The 20206-nt window shown below is 41.2% G+C and overlaps 1 protein-coding gene across 2 annotated transcripts; it reads right to left on the reverse strand.

Moving 5' to 3' along the window:
- Window positions 1-26: 26 nt before the first annotated feature.
- On the reverse strand, window positions 27-13979 carry plekhn1 (pleckstrin homology domain containing, family N member 1). 2 transcript variants are annotated; one of them, XM_070839502.1, is made up of 16 exons: window positions 13811-13979; window positions 11934-12024; window positions 11600-11761; window positions 10335-10415; window positions 9726-9816; window positions 7714-7847; window positions 6966-7115; window positions 5436-5516; window positions 5251-5326; window positions 4842-4987; window positions 4427-4579; window positions 3450-3692; window positions 2722-2877; window positions 2088-2330; window positions 1796-1856; window positions 27-882 (listed from the first exon to the last, which is right to left on the reverse strand). In XM_070839502.1, exons 1-16 carry the CDS (start codon window positions 13882-13884, stop codon window positions 698-700), a joined length of 2127 nt encoding a protein of 708 aa, XP_070695603.1. In that variant the 5' UTR covers window positions 13885-13979; the 3' UTR covers window positions 27-697. The 2 variants fall into 2 exon arrangements, with proteins under 2 accessions (XP_070695603.1, XP_070695602.1); XM_070839501.1 differs by having other exon boundaries at window positions 2088-2333.
- Between the last annotated feature and the right edge of the window lie 6227 nt (window positions 13980-20206).

Here is a 20206-nt window from a genome sequence, read left to right on the forward strand (position 1 = left end):
TAAAGTTGTTCATTTTTCCAGTTTTTATTTCAAATATAAATAAACACCTCAAACAATAATGAAAAAAAGGAAGTCACACAGATATCAGTACTCTGTAGTCATGATAGTAATATTAACACCTTTAAGGCAGTCAGTTGAAGCCACATCTATTTGACTTGATAAAGTACCATAATAAAATAATAAATCTACAACATTTACAAAAATACACATCCTTAACTATAACAAGCCCTGATGGAATGCTTTTTATAGCTTTAATCAGAAACAAAACAAAAATATATAATAAGTAAACTGGACAACATGTTAGAAAATACTTTAAATATTAAAAAAAAACTGGAGGTTCTTGCACTACATGTGACACCTTTAGTGCAATTTTATGAAACATTAAAAAAAACGTTACATTAAAGATATATATATAGTATTTACACTCTGATGTCGGCTCTCTTGAATGCTACATGTCAAACAGACAGTTGACGCTTGTTATCCCTTTCGTAATGTTTTGTTTTTAGCCGGTTCGTCTTCATACCTGCATTCATCATTCCTCTGCTCGACTACCCAACATGTGCAGTTCATGGGATTTGTTGGTTCATACTGTATGCAGCAGGAGCAACACAGGCTGTGCTAGTTGGTTTTTATTATCCCTCTGATAGAGATCTGTTGTTTGCACACGTCCAGACAAGTGCCGGCCTCTTGTTTTGTTTTATGACCATCTCTGCTGCGTTGCCATAGCACCAAGGCCTCTGGCCCCATAGTCTAATCCTGTCCAGTGTGTCGAAATTCCAGACGTTGGCTGAATCATTCCAGTATCACAGTCGTACTCCCAAATGTTGTCATAGTCCATTTCCTGGTCATCTGGTTCTTTGGGTTCAAGGTACGAGTGATGATCTATAGGAGCGGGAGAAGATTCCCAGGCTTTTAGTTTCAAACAATGAAAGGCAAACGTCGCCCTGACTGAATAAACTTGGACACAGCCCCAGCGGTCTTATGGTACAGTTGGCCTTGTACCAACATATAATCTTACTGTATAACCGGTTGTGTAACATGCCACAACTGCACCACCTTCATGTGTTATTCATGTTCACTTTTTAATAGAAACATGCAACCTGTTGAAATTTGTGAGGTTTGGTCATCGCGCATGCTAGATTTAATCTGTGAAAGAAAGTGAAATTCTTTTACCAGGTAAATTATCGTTGGGTTTTGATTTGTGATAAAAGAGCCTGTAGATAAGTGTTGTAACCAGGCCCAGTTGTGTGCTGTCAATCACAGTGCAGGAGTAAATCCTATCTGTGAAACAGTGTTCTCTTACACTGGGCTTTCCCCACATGGGACATCTGCACAAATGGCATTTAGAACTGCACTAAGCTCTGTTTCGTTGGCACATTTATGCATTTCCTGCACTTCTGTAGCCTTTGACCTTCTGACTACCTGCTGACAGACCCAAGAGTTCAATCAATTCAAAGTGCATGGAGTGTTTAATTTAAGGTGTAATGGTGTGTGAGCAATGTCCCATGTCCTTAGTGGTATTTGGGAAGGCGGCTGACAGTGTTGACTTTCATCAGGCACACTTGTGAGGAAATATGATGCCACAGTCTTATAGCTGGAATTTGAAAGACTGCCAACTGTTTCCCAATAGAAATATACACATTTGATATAGTCAAATCTGTTTTGCTTGGCAAAATGGAAACATAATCATTTATTATAAACTGCTGAACATCATTCTAAGTCCACACACGGGTGCTCTATATATAAACAGATAAAGGTTTCATCTGGTTTATGACTGCATGCCGCCAGTTCTTACCTGGTGAGTAAGCATAAGGCATCTGAGAGTTGTTCCTTATAGAGCTTGACGGGAGGAGAATCTATAACCAGATGTGAAAACAAAAGAAAGTTACTTCCTGTGATCAGCTATAACAAACATTCTCATGTTCTCTAAAATATCTGTTTCATCTGTGGCACCTGTTTAAATATCACCTGCAGGACGATTATATACACACGCTCTGCTGCCAAACAGCGCAGCAGTGTTGCACTTTGTACCACAGCATTCCAGAAACCAGAGTGTCCTGGGAGACAAGTACATCTGTGTTTCTCACCTGCTCTTGCAGTTGGTTTGGCACAGGCAGCAGCTTTAGCCTCGACACGGCCTCCGCTCTCTGCTCTGCTTCGCTATGAGGAGTCTCCATTTCCAGGCCCAGAGCCTGTCCTTGAGAGTTTGTCAGGACCAGGCTTCTCCTGCAGCGCCTGCCCAGGGGAGGGGTGCGGAGCTGGAAGGGGGCGGGTAGGAGCTGGGGGCCCTGGTGCTGGTGGTGCTGCTCAGTTGGCTCTTGCCAGCTCTGCTGCTAGAGGACAGAGGGAGACATGTCAGGGTATGGTAGCCGTAAGCATGTAAAACAGGAGTCTGAGATGATTAACATCAAGGGTAATTTTATCTGGTGGTCAAGTAACTATCAGTAACTGAGCTCATTTGATCATGGAAATTATTTAACCAGGAACAGACGAACAAGTCACTTACAAATTTAGATTTGTAATGTTAAATCTTCCATGCATGTGACTGTTAAAAAGCAAAGGAAACACTTTCAGCAATCTATTAGATTTATGCAGGCAGCCAAGTCTCCTGATCTTTCATATTCTTTTTTATTGTGTATGTGTGCGTGCACTGCTTGATATCAGACAGGCTGTGCAGGTGTAAACTGAACCTTCTAGATCCAGTATCGTTGACCCACTTACCACCATCCTGGCTTCATCCAGGGAGTAGATTTCGGGGCTGCAAGGCTCATCGTACAGGGGCGACAAGGGTTGTCTGGGAGCACACATGTCCGAGTGGCGCTGCGGGGCGTTCAGGGAGTAGTTCAGGGATGTCTGAGGGGTGCTCCAGCTGTTAGACTGACCACAAAAGAATCACACAGATGCAGGAGTTAGTTTAAAACATGGTGAGGGAAATCAATAGCCAATTTGCCATGCACGTTTTCTCTCTCACGCTCTTTGGGTTTGCAGAAGGCAATCTCATAAGCCACAGTTAAGGATCAGATTACCAAGTACAGGTTTTGGACTAATGCCAGTCATGATCTGCAGCAGGACTGGTGTGACAACAATCTGTTGTCTCACAAATCTGCTTTCAGCTGTCAGTGTTGTGTAGAAAACAGCACTCGTAACTGTTACAGCAATGTAGGGATACCCCGTAAGTATAGGAAATGTTTTCTGATTGGTGGCTTATCTTTTGTTTATGAACCATTATGAAGCTGTCATTCCTTGCACCATCAAGAAGATCGATCTTTCAACCTCAGGTCTGCACAATTGCCGCTATTACTCCATTTGTTAACACCGTATATATCATTACTCGTCTCAGCCAACTGCTTGGTGTGTCTATTTTAGTTACTGCTCACATGACGTGTAAAATAAGTCAACCACCTCGAGGGGAATACTCAGTTATGAAGTCAGATGGCAGACTGAATTACCTTGACAAGCGGGGCTTTCTCCAGCCGCTGTGGGCTGGCGCGATGCATGGCAGAGTAGGGTGTGCTGTAGATCTGAGACAGCGCTGAGCTCTCAGCAGGCTGGAGGTAGGAGCTGCGCTGAGGGGAGGAGTAGCGCAGTGACAAAGGTCGTAGGTCGCGCTCTGGCCTGGTGTGGGAAGACACGCTGTTGGTCCTGCTGCCCAGGCGGGCAGTCTCAGTTGAGGAGGGACGACTGGAGCTGTACTGTAGAGACAACCAAAGCAACAGGACAAAAGTCAGCCAAGAGTTGAAGTTTTACAACACAAGGTGACGTTTGGGATTTAAACACTGAGCCCCAGTTAAACAAAGACTGTTAACGGTTGTTTTCTGCATCATTCTTGTGTGTTTTCTGTCACATTCAGTAATTATCTGAGTGTGAGAGAAAATGGCCTCCATCAGTTTAATTGGGAGGGTGGGTGGTGGTTCAGGTCCAAAGCTGAACAACAACATGTCTTCTGGGCACTGAGCCCTCTCCACTTTAAGATAATTAGATGGGCAGTTGGCCTACATAGCCGCTCTCCTGGGGGAGTTTGGTCAAAGGTCTTGATAATGCAGAATGCTTCAGTACATCTAAAAGAGACTGATGTTAACAAGCAAACTTTTTCACTGCTGAATCATCATGTTAGAGCCTCTTATTTCCATACATTTGAAAGTAGTTTTCATGGGTAGATTGATTTAGATTGACTTGATTTGCCTGTGGATCATCACCTGAGCCTTTGTAACAGGAGCGGTTTGGTCTCCTTGCTTAATAATTAACTTTTTAAAAGAGAGGTGTTGCTGCTCAGCTCTGCCAAAACAAACACAAGGGTTTTTTTAGCGCTGGACAACTACCTCCTACCGTATTCATATCTGTGCAAATATCGTAGTGTTGGTGTGTTTGCTTCAGTTTATTAGTTTAAGAATACTTGAACTTGAGAAGTAGCTCTCAGCTGACTTACACAGAGGGGCTCAGAGTATCCTGGGGAGACAGGGTTGTCCTCGTGAATGGGTAGCTGAAGGTTGTGGGACCCACGTCCACTCGGTGACTGCCTGAACTTAAGAGACTCACTTCGTCCTTGGCTGTTTCCACTCCACCTGTCAAACTGTGGAGCCTAGAGATTAATGGACAAAAATATATAATCTTTTTAAAACTTCTATTGGACTGTTGACTTGGTAACAGTGGTAGATGTAAATCATAGTCATGGTGAATGTTAATTTACAAAAGAGGCAGGGCCGTGTTGTCTGTTTCCTTTATCATTTTTCCTCATACGTAAAAAAAAAAACCCCACCCACAGACTCACAGACCAGGTGGGGATACCTCATCAGCAGCTGTATTTGTAATTGGCCTGTGAAAGGAAGGAGGGCGGACCTCACCTCTCTGTGTGTTGGGGTATAGATGATGTCATACACCGGGGGCGGGGGGCTGAGAACGGGCACATCAGCAGCTTTGAAATGTTGGATCCAGTCACAGAATTCGCTCCTATCCAGACACGACACAACTATGGGGTTGATCAGCTTCCCTGGGAAGAGAGGGGGGGGGGGACAAAGCTTGACATTCGGTTCATTCGCTCACTGGAATGTGCTATAGTCAGATTGTCATTCACTGGGGATAAAACCAGCTCATTCATGGAGGGTTACACTCTGTGACGCTAGCGGATTCATGGAAAAGGCCACTTAGCGTAAAACATGCGTAAGAATGTACACTTATTAAAATCCCATTAACATTTCTTTTTAAATGCCAGTGTGCTCATGAGGCTGCAGCTCACTGATTCAGTGTATTTACCTTCAATCATAAAGGTGTTTGGCTTGACATCTTGGCAGGGTGTGGTCACAGTGATCATGTTGAGTGGAAGTTTCCCCTGTAATCATAATGCCTCTTAAAGACAACTCTCAAATGCAAACACTGTATATACTGTATGCACACAGCTCAGGATATGATTACGTGTAAGAGTAAAAGGTCAATGGTACCTTATAGAAGAGCCCATCATTCTCCTCTGATAGGATGATCAGCGTTGCTGGGTACATTACCAGTAGTCTGTCACTCTGTTCCTGTGGACACAAGATTATAACAAGTGAGCTTTGTGTGTGTGTGTGTGTGTGTGTGTGTGTGTGTGTGTGTGTAGTTGCAGTAATGGGACAGCGTTTGCAGTGTTTAATTGTTCTTATGTATTGGCAGAATTATAGTGTCATTTATAGGTTGTACTAGTTAACTACTGTCTATGTTTTATTTCCTCTACACAACATTGTTAAATTGAACTTTATCGTGTCAAAAGTCACCCAAAGGGGAAAACAATGATACATCTCAACATTTCTAAGGCACCATAGGGGATTATTTATTTGTGATAAAGTCAATGTCTCCCTTTGTGTGCAAGGCAAGTCAAGTCAAATTCTATTTCTATAACCCCAAATGACAATTTTCCTCATGGGGTTTTACAATTTGTACGGACACCCTCTATTCTCAGACCCTCGAAACTCTTTTACTCCCCTTTTAAATGCAAGAAAGAAGCTTCCAGGAAATCTAATTTAAGTTTCATTTGAACTGTCATTTCTCTGGAAAGTTTTCAAGTTTCGTTAAACAAGAAAGAATTGCACCAATACTTTCTTATGAAGGTAGGAAAACAAGCCCGGATGACTTCAGTTAGCCTGACCGTGTGAGGATACGACTATGAGTCACACAAAGCAGCAGAGGCAACTGTGAGACTTGGTGCAAACATGAAAAAGCACCAGTGTTATCCTTTAATAATCTGCTGAAAAGCACAGTTTAAATCCCAGTGAGATCTTCAGTCCAACCAGTTAATGGGGCATTTAAAGGTGCAGTGGACTGAGAGTTTATGTTTCCTCTCCCTCTCGGAGAGGGTGTGTCTGAACAGACAGCTGACATTCCAGCTGTGAGGTGAGTCGAGTCACTGCGTGAGCCGGGCAAATGCCTCTCACACACCCAGGCCTTAAATCTCACACACTTCAAATAGGGCTGCCGCTATTTCCCACAGAGAATTAAATGCTGATATCCATGCAAGCCGTGTCTTGACTACTGTTTTTGTTGGCTGCTATGCAATGATGTGTCAGCATTATTTACTTGTGCTTATGTCTGATTTGGTTAGCAAGGAGTCATATATTTTTCATCAGTTGATTGCAGGTGTCTGACACTGTTGCACCTCAACAGGAAAATAAAGTTATCTGAAGAAGAGGTGCTATTAGCCAAACTCCACCCTTTTCACTCACTGCCTAAGTTGTGTTGAGGTAATGTGTGTGTTGCACAATTTGAAAACTATGTGAGTCACCTGGATTTAAAGCTGATGCTATCCTGCTTTTGTTCATCATGTGAAAAATTCCCAGAGTTTGAAAACATGCATTGTATGTATCATGAGTTACAGTCTGCTGTACTGTATATTTCCATAAAAAGGCTAGGGCAGTGTTTTACTTCCGTGCGACCGGTCACACAGAATCAGGGGTGATTCACCCTTGATAAGCAGCAGTGATGTGATTTATGTGTCGTACCTGGCAGGGCAGGTGTTGCAGTCTGACTTTAGTGACGTAGGTGATGGCGCCCAGGCTGTCCCGCTGAGAGCCCTCCCACTCGTAGATGGGCTCTCTGTTGATGGAGTTCCTCAGCTCCTCTTTGCCCTCAGGAGTCTCTTCCTGGTTTACCTACAGTAGGTATTTGGGAAAATCATCAACTGAGTCAGTATGAACAGAGCTTAAGCAAATTTAAACATGGTGATTTGTATATTGTTTCTTGGAAAGTCACTCTTGTTTGTTGTTCCTTGTAATGTTGCCCCTAAACTACACTTATAAAAGCAGCATCAGTACAGTTATTTTCTTCTGTCATGACACATCTAGGTCCATGTGCTTCATCAGCCATTTCCCCACCTGTGGGTGTGGAGTCAGCACCTTAAACCTTTGCAGATGTGAAGGTTAGTTTGATGTAGGCTATGATGCGGTCAAGGCCGCTCCCTAGTATCCAGGCCTCAGGGAGAGCCAGCAGTGGCCTACTTGACTCATCAAACCTAAACGCTCACACACACACACACCCTGTTTTATCAGAAGTGGTGGCAGAAAGTATTTTCCTGACTAATCCACCAGGTGGATTAAATGATGACCACACTCAAGTGCTTGTTTGAATTTGGAAAAAAAAAAGGATGATAACCTTTGTTGTAGCACAAAAACGTGTTTTCATGCAGCCTGACATAATGTAACATAGACTATGTGGAGACAGGTGACATCAAAAATGTGATGTTGAACTTACTTTCACTCTGGTGAAATTTTCGGGTGCAACTGCAGTGCCTCCATTTTCCTCAATAGTTTCTTTAAGCAGGCCAAACCATAGGTCCATTTCTTTTTGGTTAGCACAGTAGACGATGATGGGGTTAAGGCTGACACCTGCAGGGTGCAAAAGTCACAAGGTCAAAAAGAGAAAGTGTCACCCATGCTACTCCTTCTGAGCCTCTTTTTCGCAAAAAGCTTTCTGCCATGGTGGTGAATCATTAATGGTGCTCACAATCTGCTTCCCATGCTGTTTCAAACATGGTATGCAATAACTTCAATAAAAGCGAACACGTGTCCAAAATGGTAAACCACATGGAAGACCTCTTGCGGAAGATCCCCCTTGACCTGCTTTGTCTGGTATTTCAAAACTGAAGCAGACTCTCCCTGCCACAAATTGCTTACCAAGGAGGAATGAACAGGACCTGGGATGAAAAGAGCTGGACTCTCCCTCTATCTCTTAGTCCCACACATACCAGAGATAACCAGCAGAGATAGCTCATTTCATTCTAGCCCCATGGCTTTGTACTGTAATTGTCGGGAACCATAGTCTGCTGACTGCTCCTTAATAATCAACCACTCTGGACTGATTTGTCGACTTTCTCTTTATCCCAGCTCTCTTAATTGTAGACCTTGACCATAGCACTCCCTTGAAAAGTTCTCCTTTTCAACATTTCAAGTAAACAAGTGACGGGAAAAGTGAGGTTTTCTCCTTGCCAAACTTAGAGCTAGTTTACAGAGGTCAATAATTATTGCTTAAAGTAATTAACTATCATTTTCAAACTTTCACAGCCACATTAATTCAAACCATGTGAGGGCTTCCGGGAATTTTCACAGGCCCTCTCGTGCTGTGTTTGCTTCGTCACTCTCACCAACACAACTTTACGCTGAGGGTGATTCATATTTTCTGCTCAGTGAGGGGAAGACGTAGGTCTACCAGAGGAAAACTCCATCAGATCTCTCACTTGACTCAGGATTTCGTCATGCTTCCTCTACATGTTTCCTGACACTGATGCCTCCCATAAGGTAAATATAGGTTCCCACTGAACAATGAAACAACTGAAATGCAATACCACAAAATAACAAGCTTGATCCGGGAAATTGCAACGGCAAATATGAGAAAGCAGCACCAAGTAATGTCAATATTAGGACAGCAGAGATGTCTCAGATTTCAGTAAGATAGTAATGATAAAGAAGTATGAACACAAACATTTTTTTTTTTTTCAAATTCATAGAGATTACATAAATCCTCCACTGATTTTCTTCTTTCCCAGACATGGACCAAAGCCATCTTTTCACTACAGCAGCTTATTTCTATTTAATGAAAATAAATCTAGTTTCAGATTGTCTTTGTCCAGAGTTCAAAAGCTGAGTGGTATTTCTACTAGAAATTAACCTGTGTAGTTTTTGGAATGTGCCACAGATTATCTGCAGTGACAAGGCTAAGAGCAGTAGCTGGGCTTTTCTCTGCGACAGCTGGGCTCACTGAAGTGCACCTGTTGTCTAACAAGCAGGGTCTTTAAGGCCGGTTTGGCCCCCTGACCAAGGGTGAAGGGGGCCCAGCTCTAGTTAGTCTTGGGGTTGAGTGGAGGTGAAGAGGATCGCGGCACCTTTGAATCACTGGAATGTGGCAACATAGGAAATGCTGCAGCTTGAAAATAGCGTGTGGTTTCTTACTGGTGAGAGAGAATTTTTACTTTGATCCATAACTGATGAGAGGGACAAACATGGCAGACCACCAGCAGTGGTATAAAGTAGGGATGCATTGTAAGCATTAAATTGAGATAAATATAAGCCAAAGGCAAAGACTTTTGCTCCAGCTCTAATTCCCTGTCCCTGTCTTCTTCTCTCGTCAACCACTGACTTGTAAACATCCTGCTGGTTTAGTCTGAATGATTGATTAGCTAAATTCATCACAACCAATAAAACTCAAAATAGATGATTGCACCATTCCAGGGCTCTGTGCCAGCACCTTTCTAGTGAAGCTGAACTTACCATTTATTTGAAAAGCGAATTCCTGGGGTTGGCTGTGGTTACAGTTCTGTTGCAGGTTGCAGATGGTGAGTTCTTTCAATGGAAGAGTTCCCTGCACACAAAACAACAAAAAGCTCTATCACACTTGTACGAATAAACATTCTCTGCACCAGTGCCCTGGCTCTATTTGAGCAAAGTGTAAAGCTCAAAATGTTAACAAAGAAATTAATCACCACAGCGCTGAGGTCAGCCCTATAAGTCGATGACGTATTCACATCTGCCTCATGTTTGCCGTCATCTATATTCTGACTAATACTGTATGCAGGTGCTTAGCTGTCTTTTTGACATGGGAGTTAAGCTCTCAACAGACAGTAAAATGATGATTAATGGCTGCTCATGCTTTATTAGACAGGTGAAGAATCACGATCATAATCATCTTTCTGTTTACCAACACACTCCTGCTGTTGACAGGATACGCATGTCAAAAGGTAAGATGACGTAACATAAAACTCTGCCCTGCAGGAATATTGAAACTACAAGAATCAATCCTGAGCTACTAGCTGATATTGAGGAACCATGGATTTGTACGAAGGATTTTGATAATATTGCCTGAGTTGAAGTGAAACTCACCTGGTATGTCAATCCAGTTGTGTTGTTGGAGACAAAATGGAGGTGTGTCTGGAAGAGATCCAGGTAGCAGTCGTGTATATCCTGCAGAGACATTAAGTGAAGGTAAAGGGTGAAAGAGTTATAGATGCAGATACAGTATTGATAAAATTAGTGGTGTCTGTGAAAATCAATGTTGTGTAAAGGACACTACAATCTTTTTTATTACTACGCTATCAAAATGCTATGCTATGCTATCCACAGAAAGTGTGGGCACGTTTGAATTCTCAGACCCCAGAACAGCAGCAGGCTTCACAGATTCCCACACTTGAATGAAATTGGTAAAATCAGCTGGTTTAGTGTTGATGAAATTAAACATTGCATGCACCTAGGCACATGTCTGGAGGACCATACTGTTCTGTAGGGTCTTTTCTGATATTTGTCTGATGAGGAAGGAGTCATATATTACAGCCAAATGAGCCTTGACACCACAAGCTTATGAGTAATTATTCTTTAAATCCCTGCTGGGGGTTATGTCTGATCATTTATTTAATATTGAACATCTTGTTGTTGTATCATCTACTGATTCATGGAGCACCCACAGGAAAGGTTCTGATTTAGGAATGCCGAGGAATCTCAAAGGAATTTCTTCAGTGACCACAAAATGTGATTAAAAAGTTACTTCTTTTTGACAGCAATCCTCTCTTTCATGCTTTGTGTCTGGCACTCCTTGTCAACACATAGGTGTCATGTCTTTACTTCCTTTGGACTGTTACTTAATGTTATAATACAGTGTGTTCTTTTGCCGGCTTGACGCCATCCCTTAACCAATCTTTTCTTTCTACTGTCAAGAGCTCTTGTGTCACAGCTTTGACAAATTGCAGTTCCCACAGCGGGGAGCCGGTGCATCCTCTATCAGTTCCTGGGATCAGAGGAACTCTCTCTACCCTGAGGTTTTCTCTTGCCGATGTTTCACAACCGCAGCAGAAGTGAGCATGTCCGAACACAGGCTGCGGTGTGCTTTATGAAAAACTGATTGGATTATTCACAGGCCGCCACCACGTCAATGCCAGCAGCAAGTTTCAGTGTGTTTGGTGGCTGCAGTGCAACATCCTGTTGCTCTCTTCCAGTGATTTTTTTTTTGACACTCAGAGGGTTCTCATGGTGACTGGCACGATGAGTCAAGGCCTCAACCATAATAAGGATTGTGCAGCTTTAGCTTTGTTTTCTTTTATAGCTGATTTCCTGCTGTTTCAACACAGAGTCATTAAAAAGTTTGTTCCACTCACCTGGCAGTGGAGGAAGCGGAAACGAACTTTGGAGCTGTGAATCATCCGTCCATAATTCTTCACATTGATGCTGCTCTTCTTCCAGCCACTGGCTGGGTCATATGGAAACGGAGGATCCCATTTGATGTTCTCTATTGTCTGCAGATCTTTATGGGACATTTCCTGCAAGCAGTCATAATGTTTAGTGAAGTTTAGACATGACATGGTTAAACCATTTAGACCAGCTGTTAAAAATCTAATCGCATACAGGTTGATGTTACAGGAGAGCAGATTTGTTTGGTATGTGGATGACTGAGTTTTATGTTATTGCCTATGAGCTGATGGAGGTTCTTACCTTCCTGGGAGTGACAGTGCACAGGATATTGATGATGCTGTTGGACTTCTCCTGTCCCTCTTGGGGATTCTTCTTTCGAAACAGGCGACTGCTGCCAGAGAGAGAACGAGGAAAACCACATGTCACACACACTTCAGTGTTTACCACCTATTCTATGTTTGCTGTGCAATTGACTTCTTCACTGCAGTGTCAGCAAGGAATATTTCCTGTTAATGGGAGCTCACTGTCATCCATTGTTGTCCGTTGGAGATTTGACATAAATAAAACAGTCTTTCCTCTACTATGTTGCATTTCAAATTAGGGGTCACTCATCCACCCCCCCACCCCTTTTTTTTTTTCGATAGTAATCAAGTAATCAAGTCACCCACTGAATCTTGAATCACGGACAGAGTTCAATTTTCACAGCAGACTAATGGCTTTGAATCATTATTTGTGTGTCATGCCATATAAATTAACCAGAGCCCCTTCTTTTGTCCTTACTATCAATGCCAGCCATTTAAATGTTAAGAACAATCAGGTCTTGTGTTTCTGATAGCGAGGATGTATAGGAAAATCAGCATTCAATGTCCCTCTTTGTTTTGCATGACCCTCATTTGTTATCATTAGCGTCACATCTTTATGAGAAAGCTCCGTCACTGCAACGATAAGGCATGGGGTCTGCTTTTACAATCTCAGTTTGTAGTATATCTGCTTATCTGCACGTATGTGTGCCAGTGTCTTCAGTGCAACAACGCAGGCTTTTGTTTGCATGGTGGGAATCGAGGTCTGTCTAATCAGGAAGTCCATGTCCAGCATCAATCATTGATTAGTGTTGAGTGAGTGATGCTATTCCACTACGCCAGTGTTTTCATGCACACATGTAAATAATAACATAATAACCATGCACGCTGATGCAATCCACCGTTGCAAAGAGAAAGAGGAATGTGGATAATAGACAGGTAGTCGATTTGCACACCCCACACATTCTCTAAGTCACTGCTGTGGCATTCAGCCGTTGCTCACTCTTCTCTGTGGGGAATACCTGAGCCTGGCCTGATTCACCAGCACAAAGAGTAAGTAGGGAACACAGGAAACAAGAACACTGCATGAATTGTCCATGCTGAACCATCAACCCAACTTGAAAGGTGTATCAGTGTTCAAGCTTGAGCCGCTGGTTTTTTGAGGCCCAACGATTTTTGGAGGGTTGCCCTACCGCTGTTTTTATTTGAAAAACCAAGAGCTACATGGCATGTTTGACAAAACCAGACCCTGAATAATCACACAGCTAAGGGGAGAAGACTGGAGCAGAGTGGGCTGTACCCATTCTAACATGCCCAGGCATTTAAACCTGGAGGGTTACAGAAAAGCAGATAGAATAAAAAAACTAACCCATTAATGTCAGTCGGCTCCTGTATTCATGTTCAAAGTCTTAAAGGCAAATCACTACAAGCTATTAGCTTATATATTAGGTGTCATAAGCCAGATATCAGAAAGTAACTCTAATTGCCCACATGTGATTATGATAATGAATGAGGTCAGGTCCTGATTTTGGAGGGAAACCAGATTCACTGACAGCTGGCAGATCATCTTCACGGAGATGCAAACAGGAGGCAAATGGTAACTGGATCATTGACACCGTTGGCCAGACGGGCACCACTCAGACACGACTGTGGGACAAACCTGTATTACTATATGATCCTGACCCAGACCTCGCAAAATTCACAACCTCTGTTTCACCCCACTGCTCAAACCCTGAGAAATACCAAGAATTCCTTCCAGCTGAAACGCAGAGTCTTAAATAACAAACAGCAGTCAAGGGCATGACATGTACTCTGTGTAGAGCAAACACACTGACACAAGTACAGTAAGAATACCTGGGCACATTTGATTGTTCTTACCTGTTTCTGCGTATGAAACTCTTGCTGGAGAATCTGAAATTGTGCTGGGGGACACATGACATGCTGCTCCCCATGCTGCTGTGGTTCGGGGGGCTTTGCGCTGCTCTGAAGAGAAACTGTACTCCTTCTGTGATGGATGAGTGTAATCCAAGAGTGCCGTACGCTCCCTGCTGTAGTCAGACTTGTACTGAGAGAGAAGTGGGCAGGGTGAGGGCTGTATAGTCAGACCGGTGAGAGTGTGTCTGAGTAAAAGGGGTGGAGTTTGAGGCTGTGTCACAGGCTGTGTGTGTGTGTGTGTGTGTGTGTGTGTGTGTGTGTGTGTGGGGTGAATAACCAGTAGGACTCACACCTTCTGTGAGTTGCCTCTGTCTGTTAAATCAATCCCAACAACAAAGACAGGGGGGTTCAGGGCGAAGTGTGCCATTTCACACCTTCCAGGAGCCAAATGGAGCCCATTGTTGGGTCGCCACTACAATGAGTGGTCACTAAACACACTGGATGGTGTGTGTCAATCAAAGGGAAAGATGGGAGTCTCCACTGGCATGTACAGACATGAAAAATACCGACAGACTCAAGCAGTCTATTTATTATTGGCCAACATACTTAAAACACATCAGTGTTATTTTGAAACTTATCTGGGTATCTGGGAAGTGTTATATTACAATTGGCTCCCTTGTTTTTGTTCTACTAGAAAAGACAACGCAGTGTAGATGTTAAAAATAAACAAAACATAACTGGGGAGATTAACGTATCAGGTATCACATTGTTTTAACTGAATGATATTTTCTACTAATACAGCCTTTACTAATATTTTCCTTTTAGCATTTCATCACATTTCAAGCAGTCATCTCTCCGTGGGTTGGGGCAGATAGTTGAAACAGGATGTTTGTGTATTTAAATGCTCTAATTTTCATAAGGCAAGAGGTGTATGCAAACATATCTTGTTTGCATGTAAGGAGTTTTCTCCAAAATGAGATATACGCCTCTTAACAAGTGAAAGTCATTTGAACAAAATGAGAAATCAGTTTTTCTTCGTCTTGTTTTTATATTTTCTTCTCAAGGGATCAAAGATTAAGTTTATAATGATTAGTTTTATGTTGCAACACACATTAGAAAACATGTAATTTTCCAGGGTTGGTTTCCTTAAATGGACTGTGACAAGTGTCCTTATCAATCAGATGTCGAACACCAATTATCGTCCTGTGCTTACTCATTAATTAGGTCATTGTCTGTGAGCGACTGCACTGTAGTCATAAAATGAAGCATGTGCTGATCACTGTCAGGCAATGGCAACCTGCTCAACTGGATTTCTGAAACGGATGCACCTGAGGCAGCAACAGTCCTCAGCTACTTTAAACCAACTGTCACCTTCCAGCTTTTCAGATACTGCGTTATTGTTATCTAAAACCCAGATGGGCTTGATGGGCCATTGAGCTCATGATAACTAATTTAATCAAAGAACAATGCCAAGTGAAATTCATGTGGTTTAACTGAATATAAAAGTACTTGGCTAGTGACTGACGAGACATAAAGGCGACAAAAGAAAATTTATTTTATCATATCTCTAGATGAAGCAAAGACAGATAAAATAGAGCATTTGTTTTATCTTGTCTCCATTTCACTCAGTTTAGTGTCATGTGACACTCACATGATTGGTACTGAGTGGGGTTTGTTCCTCAATGCAGAATTACAATAGAACACTTTACCTCCAACGAGTAGGGACATGTTAGATCAAAAGCATGGCCACAAAAACATTGTGACACATCAAGCTTTATCACAACATGATGTATTTTCTAATGAAAATGTCTCTATCTATCTATCTATCTACTGGTAAATTATAGTCCCTTCAGTGAAGGTGGCCTGAGATCATGAAGATATGAAGCCATGCAAGCCAAAACAGATCAAACTGATTATTTGTAAACGACATAATAAGTTTTACCCATAGATCATATAAGAAGGTAGAGAAGTGAGAGATAATTAGAATGATTAAAGAAAAAGATTAACTGATTTTTGGTGAAATATTTGTTTCGGATTTTAGTTTCTCTTTCAAAATGACTGACAAAACACGACCTCTCAGAGACACGGTTGAAATAATTAAAACTATAAATCTACAGAATTGTTGCATCGTTTGTGTTTCTGTTATGTAACTTTGAAGAGAGCATTCAAGGAAAAAAATTAAATGTGAATACAGAATTGTGAAAAGGTAATGTCATCATTTCACTGAGCAAGTAATCTGATTAGATTGTGATCAGTGAATCAGTGAACACAGTCAATGATGTAATCATTTATATTCGTGTGAAATGGTGTTCCTGATCTGGTTATGGACCATCGTGGAAAAGTGGGAAGATGAACTTGATAATACATGCAGTCAGCCTGGTGACTCACCGCTGTCACAGATTTCAAGAATGAGGAAACCAGGAAAAAAAACAACCAGGGATTTTTTACTGTGAGGTCAATCCAGTTTCAGTTTGGAGTTCCAGGTAGGATGTATCATCCAGGCTTCAGTTATTAGTTGGGTGAAATGGAAAAAGTATTTCACCAATCGTTTTCCAAGGAAGCTACATCACAAAACCCAGAGTGGGTAGACAGGCACAAATCTGCCCCAAATATACAGTAAAGTATTAATTACTGCCCTAAATTTTATGAGATTCATTTTTTTTCACCCATGCTAGCAGTGTCAAGAGCAAATTATTCCACCATTATAATATAGTTTGCCCTGAATGTTGGTCCTGATATTCAAGGTCCCCAGAGGGTGAATCTTATCTTGACTTGGGCCGCTCGACAACACTTTCAGTTCGGGAAACCTCTAAAACTAGTGACTAAATTACAGTAACCCATAACTGTGCTTTGAGATACATGAGAGATGCTAAACGTTAGTATGTTCCACCAACTGTGCACAGGTAGGCCTATAATACCATGTAACTATGGTTAATGCTAACACGCTAAAAGAAACTGTAATTCATGCCAACATTTAGCATGCTAACAAGCTAAGCGTTAATATACAAAATATTGGCATATTAACATGATGAATGAATATTTTAACATGATGAATATTTTCTTGTTAACATACTAACATGCTAACAGAGTTAATGCTTGACAAGCTAATTGTGTAGCATCAAGTTTACAGTGTCAGTTTTAACTTTTTTGAACTGTTTAAAATTTTTTTTCGTGTTCTGATAAAAGGTGAAATAATCATAATTGATAACTTTTTTGTTTATCTACCCTTTCTGAGGGTGAAAAACTGGATTGGAAATTCTTATTAAAGCTCTCTTTTATTCATTCTTCATACAATTACTTCCAGCACTTTTCATGTGTGCATCCTAATGAACACCTTTTGAGGAGAGACTGTCTGAAAGTGTGCACTACCATCCCAATTATAACTTTTATCACATCTCAGCCCTCTCAGTGTCAGCGTGCTTTTTGGTCAAGCTTTGGCGTGACGCTGTTAGGAACAGCTATGTAGTACGTGAGGTTGTACAAACTAGCTTGTTTCTTTGTTGTCGCCATAGACTTTAGATTTCACAGAAATAAATGTGCCTGTTGTTGGTTAACACACTCTGTGGGTAAGTCTAGATTGCTATAGGAAATCTCACTGTTACAGTTTTGTCACATCAATGAGAAGGGGAAATACCGGGTGCTTTGCCAAAAGCAACACCATATCCAGAAAGAAAAACAGCCCATTCATTTTTTCTCACTCCATTTCATACACTGCAGCTCCCAATTCCTGAATGAGCAGTTTCCTCACAATAGCCCACATACTTTCCCATTAAAAATAATGACTTTATTATTTGGTATGTTTAAGTTTTCCAGTCTGTGCCCACCAATACAATGTACATGTCATTGAGCCCAGTTTTGCTGAAATCAGACTATATGCAATTGTACATATGTAAATTATGTTTAATCTGGGTTTTCTTAAATTTAACCCACCTGTTTCAGTTCATTAGATGTATTAAATCTCTTCAAAAGAAGAAAGCTGAAGTCTTGAATTTTTCATGTCATTCCCTCCATGTGTGGTGGGTTGAACTTTGGCTCCCCCCGAGATGTGACCCACTTGTGTTTATCCAGACTCAGCAGGTGAGAGCAGCGGTGCTAAAGTCACACCTCAGGCCACTAAAACGGAGTCTGGATATGAGGCCCCCAACATCAGGTGTCCAACAGAGAATCAGACGTGCCAAAGTTCTCACACAGGACGGCCATAAAGGAATCTTAATTGGACCGCGGCCCTCCTTTGAAGGCAAGATCAGTCAAAGTCTGATTAACCAGTTAAATTTCTAAATTCAGTAGTATTTTTGTCACATACCTCAAGGTCACATGTTTACAGTAAACAAATGATATGACCAAATATTAGACCGTTTTTACTTAGAGGTAACAAGTGTAGACATATACACACGATAAGGAGATTGGAAGTCATATGCTGATTTGATCTTGTTTTAACAAGTATTGCCACTTTCATAGAAAACAACAGACAGCAACAATGGGCTCTGACAGCATGTTGAACAAGATTCATGATTTTGGAACTCTGGTATTGTCTTAACTGTGATTACTGTGAGAAACTGCAGCAGTGCCAGCCTGTAACGCCTTGGGCACCACTTGGATCCATATCAAAGTCAGATACCTACTGCAGATATTGAGCTGATCTTTTTATAGTTTTTTTTATTTTTTATTCTATCTGATATAATAAAATCCATACTGCACACACGTAAAAGGAGTGCATATATCATGGGAATATATAAAAATAGAACATTTTTGGAAATGAAAATAGTCCAGCCAATACTAAAATCCTGGGGGCAGTTTGGTGCAGACTGATGAAGGCGTGGATTCAAATGAGTGCTTGTTTTTTTAGTTTGTAGTGTTTTCAAGTAAATACAGAATCATGTTTTCAGTAGTGTAGTTTTAAATGTACTTGTGAATACTGTTTCAAACAAACAGAGCAGCTTTCTTGTGTTTTTAGACTTTTATGGTGTCACATTTGATAATTTTGCTTTGTGCGACTCACAAGCATTTCTTCTCTTATGGAACCCTGACGAAATACAGTTTTTTTCCCAGCTTTTTATTTTTCATTAATTTATTTTTCAATATCTTAATTGATTAATATTCATTTTCCTATTATTTAGGTTTTTCCACTTTTAATAATCTGTTTCACTACCTGACATCTCCTGTAATTTACCTTACATTACCTACTTGAAAATCTGTCAAACCCCTATCAAAGGAGGGACTCTAACTGATATGACTCACTGGTATAGTGTCTCTGTCTGTCTGCCACATTACTACTACCCTGAACACACATCCATGAGCTGTACAGTCATAAATAGTTTTGATGGGGTTAACATATTTTCCATTTCAGGCCTGGTTTTATCTCAAGTAGTAGGTCAAAGAGTCTATGGTCTCTCACAGTTGGTGTAGTGGTCCAGTTGACACTTCAGAGAGGGTGGCTCCATCTCTATGGCCTGATAAGGGCTGTGCAGAGGCTGACACCAGGGGAAAGAGGAGAGGCTCCAGTGGCAGGAATGCTGGAAGAACGGAGAGAAGGAACTGGCCACCCTCCTCACCCCCGGATCAGCTGCAGCGGCTCGTCCGGAGTGAGCACATTCATCTACACAGGTTGGAAACTCATTAGCATGTTCATACCAGCGGAGGTGAATCACAGCTACAGCAATCGGAGACGTGGTCTCAACAGTCCTTGCACACCTTTAATTCCTAACACAGATACTTGTACACACATTAAGTGAGGATGTTTAAAGAACTAGTAATTTTACATTCATTTGGCATTTCACCTCTTCTCTTAGTTATACTGATATGGCAAAGTGTTGTGTTTAGACATTTTGGAAAGTACACTTATTTGCTTTCTTGCTGAGAGTTAGATGAGAAGATGAATACTCTCACATTTCTCTTTAAAAAAGAGGATTTTGTTATCTTCTGAGCTTGCAGTTTCCCCTCATTTCCAGTGTTTTTACTAATGCTAAGATAATCAGCTGTCGGCTGTAGCTCCATGTTTATCCTACAGAAGTGACAGTGTGCATCAATTTATTTATCTCATTGCTATTAAGAGAACAAATAAGCATAATTCCTTTTGAGTTCTGAAAATTTGACGTTCAGCAAACAAATGTTCCCTTCTGCAATATTTTATTACAAACACAAAAGAACATCTGACACTATGTAACAGTGATGCAAGAGGTATTCAGATGTTTTATTTATGTAAAATAGCAATACCGCAGTGTAGAAATAGTCAGTTATCTGTAAAAGTCCAATACTCAGAATTTTACTTGACTAAAAGTACAAAAGTATTAGCATCAATATATACTTAAAGCACCAAAATTAAAAAAGTCATTATGCAGGGTGGCCCATTTCAGAATAATGTATATAATTTTATTATAATTATAATATAATTATGTAGTC

The sequence above is a fragment of the Pempheris klunzingeri genome, chromosome 11 (assembly GCF_042242105.1).
Source record: "Pempheris klunzingeri isolate RE-2024b chromosome 11, fPemKlu1.hap1, whole genome shotgun sequence".
In the NCBI taxonomy this organism is placed as follows: Eukaryota; Metazoa; Chordata; class Actinopteri; order Acropomatiformes; family Pempheridae; genus Pempheris; species Pempheris klunzingeri.